We start from the raw sequence: 9,481 nt of genomic DNA, 5'->3' as shown, positions 1-9,481 counted from the left end.
TCTGTTAAAATCCGGTTCGCCTTAGAATCTTTCGACGTAGTTAGTAGAACAAACCTATTCAGTGATTTGCAGTTCTTCTGTCAGAAGAATAACACTAGTTCAAGTTTCTGGTAGTTATCTGTTGTTAAATTAATTACTAATTTACGTTTTACATCGATTAAAAGAAAAATGGATAGACTTCTTCGATTAGGTGGTGGCGTACCAGGTTTAACTCAAGCACCACCTCCTTCTGACGCTCCTGTTGTAGATACCGCCGAACAGGTATACATATCTTCCTTAGCATTGCTTAAAATGCTAAAGCACGGTCGTGCTGGAGTACCTATGGAAGTTATGGGCTTAATGTTGGGTAAATGAGAAATATTCGATTTTAAGTAAGTACTTAATATTTTGTAATTTAAGGCGAATTCGTCGATGATTATACCGTACGAGTTATTGATGTCTTCGCAATGCCTCAGACTGGTACTGGGGTAAGTGTAGAAGCAGTAGATCCTGTTTTTCAAGCAAAAATGTTAGATATGTTGAGACAAACAGGTAGACCTGAAATGGTGGTAGGATGGTACCATTCTCATCCCGGATTTGGATGCTGGTTATCAGGAGTTGATATCAATACTCAACAAAGTTTTGAGGCACTTTCGGAGAGAGCCGTAGCAGTTGTAGTCGATCCAATTCAATCAGTGAAAGGAAAAGTTGTTATTGATGCATTTAGGTAAGTAAATTCAATATAATTTATCAGTAGGAAAAACGAGATTTATTTTAGGTTAATTAATCCAAATATGATGGTATTGGGTCAGGAACCACGTCAAACTACGTCTAATTTGGGACATTTACAGAAACCTTCCGTACAGGCTTTAATTCATGGTTTGAATCGACATTATTACTCTATCAGTATTAATTACAGAAAAAATGAATTAGAACAAAAAATGCTTCTGAATCTTCACAAAAAATCGTGGATGGATGGTCTAACTTTATCAGATTATACGGAAAATTGTGCTGTTAATGAAAAAACTGTTGCCGATATGCTGGAATTAGCTAAAAATTATAATAAGGCATTAGAAGAAGAAGAGAAAATGACGCCCGAGCAGTTGGCAATTAAAAATGTCGGCAAACAGGATCCCAAAAGGCATTTAGAAGAAAAAGTCGACGTGCTAATGACCAACAACATTGTGCAGTGCTTGGGGGCCATGTTAGATACCGTTATATTTAAATAATTAACTTTCGATTTTTTTATATTTCATACTTATTTATAAGAAATTTTTCAATAAAACATTTTTGTCTCTGAGATTTGAAATATATGAATTTAACATACCATCAAGTTTTAATGCAATTTGAATTTTATAGGGTAAAAAAAAAACAACAAAAAGTGTGAAGGACCAGGGCCGGATTTGCCCCCAGGTCCAATAATTTTTTCTGCCTTTTAGTCTGGTTACCTTACTTTCCTTAAAACCATTGCAAGTATTTTGGAGAATGTACTTTGCTTTAGGCATGGAGATTCTTTTCAAAACAGATCGATTTTAAAATCGATTCGAGGTCATCCTGATGAATCGATTCATAAAAAAATTGAAGTCGCTCCTAGTAAGGATGGCGATTCTTTCCAAAAAATATCGATTCGAGGCAAACCTGATGAACTATTCATAAAAAAATCGAAGTGGTTCACAAGTTACAGCCTTGGAACGGAGCGTCGGCCTGGTGATTCTTTACAAAAAAGATCGATTTTTAAATCGATTCGAATTTCAACGTTTAATTCAATGGTTGCAACATAGAGATATTACAGATAGAGTAGGCATGCTATAGGCGCCCATACAAGTGGGAGCGTCTGGCCGATAGAAAGAGAGAGAGAATAATTTATGTATTGCTGTCTCTGTCTAATGGCGCATGCGCGTTGATTAGATTTCGTGTACGCACTTTGCCGTTGCCCGTTGAATCAGAGACACGCATGCGCAGTACGCAACAAAAGAAAGATAGAAATACATAAATGATTCTCTTTTCATTCGCAAGACGCTCTCACTTGTAGGCATGCCTACTCTATGGTAATATCTCTATGGGTTGCAATCAGAGAGCCAAACGGGAGAGCTGCCAACTGTAAGAGCCAATTCAACTAAAAATTCCCCGTTCATTTCAAACTGGTTGGGCGAGAACTATTCACAGCCATAATAAACAAGGAAATCTTACATTCGTAGGAACATTAAGTAAAATATACATGTATGAGTTATTATGAAACAAGTATTCGGTTTTATCTACTAATTTTAGTTTTGTTAAAGAGACAATGGTAAAAAAATTTCATTGACACATTTCTAAACGAGTACTTAAATTATGCAGATACGTAACATAAAAAAGAAGAAGAGGTAGTATAATAAATATAATTGAAAATAGGTTAATCATAAATTTTTAAAAATAATTTAAAATGTTTGTTAGAAAAATAAATATATTTAATATCCAACCTCTGTTCCAATTTATGAAAATGCAAAATACACAAATTCATACGTCGAACATTAGTAGCGCTTGGCAAAATGAAGATAGGTCTACGAAAAAATGGTTAAAGTATAACGAAAAAATGTATCCACCTCAAAATGCAACCGAAGAACGAAGACCAGCTGTAAGTGTAACATAATATAATGCTAAGCCATAATATACAATTTTTACATATTTCAGTTTATTTGTCATCAGAAAACTAATATTAAGTACAGCCCTTGGAAAATGTGGTATATAGCGTATTTTATTAGGGGAATGTCAGTTGATGAAGCTATTAAACAGTTAAAATTTGTTGTTAAGAAGGGTGCTGCCGACGTTAGACAAGTTTTAGAAGAAGCAAAAGAAATGGCAGTTAGAGAACACAATGTAGAGTTTCCTAGTAACCTTTGGGTCGGTATGTAATTTACTAAATTAACCTAACGATCTGGTGTTTAAAGTATATTACTCATTTCAGCTGAATCATTTGTTGGAAAAGGTGAAGTGATCAAGGGTCTCAGACGACACGCTAGACACAGAGTTGGAAAAGTCGAATATTTCCATTGCCATTATTTCGTTAAATTAGAAGAGGGTAAACCGCCCGAACATTTCCCGACAAGCCCAAAGAAGCCCCCAGAACAACTCGCAGATTGGTTAGAACAGATGAGAAAAAGAAAAATCATTAATTCCCTGTAATTTATACTGATGTAATTAACATAAGTAACTAAAATAAATATTCTAATTAAAACGAACTTTTTTCTTTATTTTTTTAATGAAAATAAAATATTTCCAACACTGACTGAAAATACTAAAAAATATCAATAAGTAGGGTAAATGTATATATGAGAAATATATCACAACCCCAGCCTTGCAGAGGAGCAACTCCTATTTCAGGGTCAACTCCAACAAACCTTTTATAAAACAAATTTCTCTTATACTACCCATAAATTCCCTTCAAATCTCTCTACGAGGGCTATACAGAAACTAACATACATTCTTCCAGGAAGTATTAATTAAAGTAAAGAAAACCATGTCTAAGTTGTAATGGGAATGATAAACAGGGGAGAGTATGCAAGAGAAAAAGATAACCGATTAACACTCTCTATCGATTCCTTTGTAGTTTCTTCCACTCGAAACTTCAACGTTATAACGAACCTATCAAAGGTTTGCTCTTGGTAGCTGCACTGGTAGAACTAGTTCAGGAAATCTACACTAAAGCGCTCTTTGTAGCAGAACCAGCGCTAGTATCGCTTTTTTTAGTAACAGTGCAAGAGAACTAGTTCACCCACTACGTCATTGGACGTAAAATATCAAAAAGTACTAATTCGTTTTCCATTATTATTAATACTACAATGCCTGAATCACATCAAATAATCTCAAATACAACAATTAACAAATGCTCCAATGTTCTGCACTATATCGTTCTCTGTATCCGATCGAACTAATTCTATACACTCATGAACTGCTCCAGTTCAGCTACCAATAACAAACCTCAAGTCACTATAGGTATATTTATGATCTTCCTTTCACTATCAACGCTTTCTAACCTAACAAGCTCCTGTAGCTAGGTCTCTCTATTTTCAATATTAAATCTATGAAAATGAAACAAAAAATACTTTTTTATAAAAAGATAAATTAAAGAATGAACATATTATTATTATTATAAACGCATCTATTGTCGTGATATGAGGTTACAATTCTCCTCTATCTAAGAAAGGAAATTTTCTAGAACCAAAAAACGAGGGGACTGTGATAGTATAGAATAATGGTGACTGGGAAAATAAATTTTTACACATAAATTTTGTTCATCTTTATTTAAAAAAATGTGTTTTCGAGCTATTTTACTTCAATTATCTTCGTATTATCATCGTTCGTAATCATTTCTTTCTGATTCAATATAGCCCCGGATAATATGGGGGCCATCAAATTTCTTTTCAATCCTTTATCTTTCCTCGGAGCCCTGGGTTTACACGCTTCAATAACTTTAAGATGCAACTTAATGTGACGACTCAAATAATACTGAAACCAACTGATTTATTCACAAGAAAATATATTTTTAAATCGAAATGATCACCTTGTTAGAAAAAACTTTTCCGCATCCTTTTTCGACGCATTCGAAAGTTTTTTCTTCATTTTCGTCCTTTTCGTGAAACTGGTTTATATGCCAGTTCAGATTTCGTTTATACAGATAAGTCCTAGTACAATTTAAATAAGGACAACGGAAAGTTTCTTTTTCGCTTTCACTTTTCTCACACTTTTTATAATGATCCCTTAAACCATGTTTTGTGGTGAAAGTCGTTCCACATTTCTTGCAATTCTTTACTAAAAATTACACAGATTTGATGTAATTACCCTACTTGGAAATCTCAATAAAACTACAGTTCAACCAATGGAGACTGGAACCTCTTCTAACTAAACCCCAACCCCTAAGTGCTTGAAATAAATTGTCCCCTATAATGTCTGTAAGCTCTCAAATATACATCATCACTAATCCTCCACCATATGATACAGTTCTGGTGATATTTTCTTAGTGATAACGACTGCATATTCCTTACCCTCACGTCCACACTCTGTCACTGCACAAAATAGTCAAAAATTCTCAGAGATTCCAAGAGATAGAGATGGAGGAAGTTCTGCGAGGGTATAACGAAAATATCCCTGCCGACAAAGGTCGGATTCACAGCAATAAAGTAAGCTGTAAAGGATGAATTTGCAATCCATGTCATCTGTGATTGTCCAGCAAAGACACGAGCGTTAATGACATCAAAAGGTTCAAGCCAAAGCGCCTGATCGGTTTCTCACAAGACATAAGCCCTTGGTAATGTCAAATGGAGCAAGATGGGCTCATCTGAAGGCTAATATGGACTTATGGCATAGAACTTTGAAGTTATGCTAGTAAACCAAATATGGATATTCCCCGGAGGTATCAAACCAAAATACTTCGTGCAATGGTGTATGTATCAAATGATATTCTCCATAAAGATCTTGGCAAGATGACTCCCTATAGATCTTAAATGAGGCACCTTCACTGCAGGAGACCATATCATGCTATTGAAGAGCTTGGAGATACTAGGTTCTATGCCAGCCATTTAGCTGATTGGATACATTATGATTGCTGATTTTTCAATCCCAAAAACAAATGGAAATGTGGAAAAAAACGGCCCACAGTTTGATTTTTCCTCACTGTAACATGCCATGCAGCAAGACTCTTGATTTCTAGATATTTAGTTGCTGAAAGACTTTTTATTTGTTTGCATCTGGTTTAGAAATGGTCAGAAAGGAAACTTTTTTAAAACCATATCATGATAGAGCAGATGTTGCATTTTTTTGAAATAAATTTACAGTATTTTCCCCCATATCTTGTATATTTGATAATAATAAGATGTACTAGAGTCAGAAATCGATTGTGCAGAACTAAATTTTAATTAATTTTGTAGTTACCAAGGGATTAGAAATAGTTCAATAGTCACTGATTACTAATTCTTGGGACATTAGAAACATTTTTACTAACAATTAGCAATAAAATAAACACTCTAGGAAAAAATATATCTGTCTATAAAAAAACAAAAGTACTAGAATAAGTTTTTTATCATACCTATATATTCGCAATTATTTTTTTTGTGACGTCTTAGGAGGGACCATTTTTCAAAGATTACTCCACAATTGCATGTATAACTTTTGTGATTTCTCGTGTGTTTAGTCAAATCTCGCAGCAACAAAAAACCAAGGTTACATTTGCTACATCTATAAAAAAATTTATATAAACTTGACCACAAATGAAAAATGTGGTTACTAACTTAAAAGGCGGTTCTCCTGTATGTTCGTACATGTGCTGATTGAGTTTCCATTTTTTATTGAATCCTTTCTGACAATTATTACATATGAAAGGGAATTCAACTTGTGTGTGTATTTTGTTTTTATGTTTTTTTAAACTATATTTATTATTAAATATTTTTCCGCAGTCTGGGACATCACATAGTAGTTCACAAACTTTTTCATGTACCATAGCAATGTGTCGTCTCAAATGAGGCTCTTTCGTGAACGTTTTTGTACATTCTACGATAGTGCAAGCAAATGGCCTCTATAAAAATAATTAATTTTCTTCAGATTTTTACTTAGACATTTTTATATAAATTTCGTGATTTGTCTTGATTTTAAGTTTTCATTAATTGAAATTTCGTTTGAGAACAGAAAGAATCTTGACGTTTTGAACAAAAATTAAGTCAAGATTATATGTGTTCTTAAACGAAATTTAAATTAAGGGAGAACTAAATAACACAAATCATCACGAAATAAAAATATTTATCTTATACTTACAGTATATTTAGATAAAAAAAAACATCCATTATAATCATCTATTTACCTCTTTAAAGTGCTTTCTAACATGATCTTCTAATAACCATTTTTTTCTATATGCTGCACCACAATTCTCTACTGTGCATTTAAAGTTCAATTTTTTCGGTAAAATATTTTTCTTTATGTTTTTTTCCTGAAGATTTGGCATTGATTCAACTTGAGACATTTCCATCTGATGTTCTAGTTCAAATAATTTTTAAGAAGGTACGCTTCATAAGATACCTTAAGTAACACCACAAAAATTATAAATTTTAAAACTGTATATTTTATACACTATTTGGAAGTGCAAATTTAATTTTCTTCATTAAATAACCTCCAAACACCTCATGTCAACCATAATCATAGTGAAATATAAAATATCTTCATCGACAACAAAATAGTGGTCTTCATTCCTAAAAAATGGCAGCGCTTCGTTAAGACACTTGTGTAACTTGACATTAACTTGTACACAACTGCTATAGCGAAAAAGAAGATTTTGTCAAATGTCAAAATATTAATGCCGTTTGTTTAATTTCTTAGACATTTTGTTATATTAACGCTTCCAAATGTTCTTGATTTTAGGTATCTTCTGTTTTAAAATAAGTTTTTTTAATAATTTTAAAACAGAAAAACCTAAAATCAAGAACATTTAGAAGCATTATTGCTGTTTTTGACATTGATCCATCGATTAAGATCGATATCTAGTAAAATCAATTCTTCGATATTTAGGAAATAATTATAATTTTTTTTAAAACTCAACTATAAGGGACAAAAACATTATTGCGAATAATATAATTTGATTAAGTTTCAATACAAGTATAAAAATTATTTATATAATTCCCTGTACCTTAACAATCGATATCTCTGGACGTATTTCGATTATTCGCTCCTGTCACAACAAAATTTTTTTCGGTAGTAAACTCCAACATTAAATTAAGATTAAATCATGTGTATCATTACGAAATAAGTGCCAACAATCCTTATGTTAACGTAAAATTGTTTGATAGTAATTTTTATAAGTGAAAAAAGTGGTAAATGGCAAAGAAATGGCACAGTTTATTGACAGTTACGTTCTACAAGTATTATTACTTATTTTATGCTTTCTGCTAGAAATAAACTCAAATAACACGACACAAGTTAACCAATCAACAAACGCTAATATTCCGACAATAGTTAAACCATTTGAAAAGGCGTCATTGAACGAAACTAAAGCCAACATTAAATCTCTTCATAATACTCATAATGGCAGAGAGCATGTTACTACCAAACCTAATTATTCGCAACATACCTCGAAGATATTAGTTACTAATCCAGACTTGAAAAAAAATAATGAAAGTTCTTTACCTAAATTGAATATTTCAACAACTGTAAAGCCACACAAACCTATTATAACTGTACACGATGAACTGGTTGATACATTGAAAGTACAGGTGAATAGTCCCAGTATAGCTCAAATGGACACCAATATTGATAAAAGAGTGAGGAGAGCAGCTTACATCATGCCAATAGTAGCTGTTATATTATCAGTTCCATTGGTTGCCGTGCTAATTTCATTGTTGTATAAAAAGGGAAAGGACTGGTGGCAACACAGAAATTACAGGCGAATGGATTATTTAATAGAAGGAATGTACAACAGCTGAAACTGTATTGGAACTTTTTGTAGCAAGTTTTTGTATATAATTTGTAATATTTTGTTTAACGTGCCTTTTCATATGCAATATATTTGTGATATTCTTGATAATAAAGATTTGTTATATTTTTTTCTACATTTTATTAACAAAATAAACTCTTTTAATAACTAACGATTGATTATCGTATTTTTAATACAATAGAAAAACATTTTACTTGTACTTGCACCTCATAAAGACTTCAGAGCCGATATTCCCAACTCACAAGCAAATGATCACCAAAGGAAATGATTTGATTGACTGCGATATGCAATTCTTAGATTCTCATGTATCCCCCGCTCGCAAGTTTGTGACACGAGCTACTAGTTACGGCAACACTGTGCTTGTATTGTCAATTAAACGCAAAAATTTCTATTCTAACCTAAAACCTCTCTCTAGTCCTCCCAACACAAGATTAATACAATCACTTATGCATGACTACAATTATACATTTCAAAATACTGTTTCACTAAAAATCATAGGTTAGAATTGTCTATTTATATCATAAATGTAATACTTCTATAAGTGGAAGCTGTTCCGACTAAGGAAGACAGAATGACAACGATTTCTCTATCATCCGAAGTTTCAGCTCGGTTCTGCGCATTCTCAAGCATGCGCAGTATAGATAGTGTCTTGAACGAGAGAGAAAATGAATATTTTCGGCACCGTAACGTAGGGACGTTTTTTCCCATACCAACTGTCCATACAGGAGTATTACATGTTTGGTTCAATTATGCACATAACCTAAGGATTCTTTTTTTTTGTGGAAGTCTTTCGGGCGTTCTACATAGCAACTAAGACCAAATATTTTATTATTAACGCAGAAGATATTTTTATTTTACTTCAATGTAAATTAGTTAACCACTCCATTAAAAAATTCCATAACTTACAAATTGTAACATAACCTCTAAAAGCTTTCGCTTTATTTTTTTCTGTTTTATCATTGGTTAATATTTATATCAACGCTCAAAATACCCTAAAGCTATTCCACTTGGGTTTACGATTATAACGCTCTGGACTAAGTGGAACGGGAA

General features: G+C 32.8%; 4 protein-coding genes across 4 annotated transcripts; 3 read left to right on the top strand and 1 right to left on the bottom strand.

Annotated features, from left to right (window-relative positions):
- Positions 1-23: 23 nt before the first annotated feature.
- On the top strand, positions 24-1,360 carry LOC130449691 (26S proteasome non-ATPase regulatory subunit 14). Its single transcript, XM_056787650.1, has 3 exons — positions 24-346; positions 400-706; positions 758-1,360. The coding sequence occupies exons 1-3, from the start codon at positions 169-171 to the stop codon at positions 1,206-1,208; spliced, it is 936 nt and encodes a 311-aa protein (XP_056643628.1). The 5' UTR covers positions 24-168; the 3' UTR covers positions 1,209-1,360.
- Positions 1,361-2,314: 954 nt separating this feature from the next.
- Positions 2,315-3,197, top strand: LOC130449689 (39S ribosomal protein L22, mitochondrial). Its single transcript, XM_056787649.1, has 3 exons — positions 2,315-2,593; positions 2,650-2,863; positions 2,924-3,197. Exons 1-3 carry the CDS (start codon positions 2,402-2,404, stop codon positions 3,139-3,141), a joined length of 624 nt encoding a protein of 207 aa, XP_056643627.1. The 5' UTR covers positions 2,315-2,401; the 3' UTR covers positions 3,142-3,197.
- Positions 3,198-4,240: 1,043 nt separating this feature from the next.
- On the bottom strand, positions 4,241-7,193 carry LOC130449686 (transcription factor IIIA). The gene is made up of 5 exons (XM_056787646.1): positions 6,809-7,193; positions 6,243-6,526; positions 6,041-6,189; positions 4,520-4,767; positions 4,241-4,464 (listed from the first exon to the last, which is right to left on the bottom strand). The coding sequence occupies exons 1-5, from the start codon at positions 6,971-6,973 to the stop codon at positions 4,282-4,284; spliced, it is 1,029 nt and encodes a 342-aa protein (XP_056643624.1). The 5' UTR covers positions 6,974-7,193; the 3' UTR covers positions 4,241-4,281.
- Positions 7,194-7,674: 481 nt separating this feature from the next.
- LOC130449688 (uncharacterized) lies at positions 7,675-8,576 on the top strand. Its single transcript, XM_056787648.1, has one exon. It carries the CDS (start codon positions 7,827-7,829, stop codon positions 8,418-8,420), a length of 594 nt encoding a protein of 197 aa, XP_056643626.1. The 5' UTR covers positions 7,675-7,826; the 3' UTR covers positions 8,421-8,576.
- Positions 8,577-9,481: the final 905 nt, after the last annotated feature.

Source organism: Diorhabda sublineata, chromosome 10 (assembly GCF_026230105.1).
Source record: "Diorhabda sublineata isolate icDioSubl1.1 chromosome 10, icDioSubl1.1, whole genome shotgun sequence".
Lineage (NCBI taxonomy): Eukaryota > Metazoa > Arthropoda > Insecta > Coleoptera > Chrysomelidae > Diorhabda > Diorhabda sublineata.
The sequence above is the reverse complement of the archived record's forward strand: the minus strand, read 5'-3'. Positions and strand labels throughout refer to the sequence as shown.

Excerpts from the sequence above, each read along its gene's own strand:
- LOC130449691 (XM_056787650.1), top strand. The coding sequence starts at position 169 with ATGGATAGACTTCTTCGATTAGGTGGTGGCGTACCAGGTTTAACTCAA. Across the intron at positions 347-399 it reads AGTTATGGGCTTAATGTTGG|GCGAATTCGTCGATGATTAT; the intron begins GTAAATGAGAAA and ends TTGTAATTTAAG. Across the intron at positions 707-757 it reads GTTGTTATTGATGCATTTAG|GTTAATTAATCCAAATATGA; the intron begins GTAAGTAAATTC and ends GATTTATTTTAG.
- LOC130449689 (XM_056787649.1), top strand. The coding sequence starts at position 2,402 with ATGTTTGTTAGAAAAATAAATATATTTAATATCCAACCTCTGTTCCAA. Across the intron at positions 2,594-2,649 it reads CCGAAGAACGAAGACCAGCT|TTTATTTGTCATCAGAAAAC; the intron begins GTAAGTGTAACA and ends TACATATTTCAG. Across the intron at positions 2,864-2,923 it reads TCCTAGTAACCTTTGGGTCG|CTGAATCATTTGTTGGAAAA; the intron begins GTATGTAATTTA and ends TACTCATTTCAG.
- LOC130449686 (XM_056787646.1), bottom strand. The coding sequence starts at position 6,973 with ATGGAAATGTCTCAAGTTGAATCAATGCCAAATCTTCAGGAAAAAAAC. Across the intron at positions 6,527-6,808 it reads TTAGAAAGCACTTTAAAGAG|AGGCCATTTGCTTGCACTAT; the intron begins GTAAATAGATGA and ends TTATTTTTATAG. Across the intron at positions 6,190-6,242 it reads ACAGGAGAACCGCCTTTTAA|ATGTAGCAAATGTAACCTTG; the intron begins GTTAGTAACCAC and ends ATTTTTTTATAG.
- LOC130449688 (XM_056787648.1), top strand. The coding sequence starts at position 7,827 with ATGGCACAGTTTATTGACAGTTACGTTCTACAAGTATTATTACTTATT.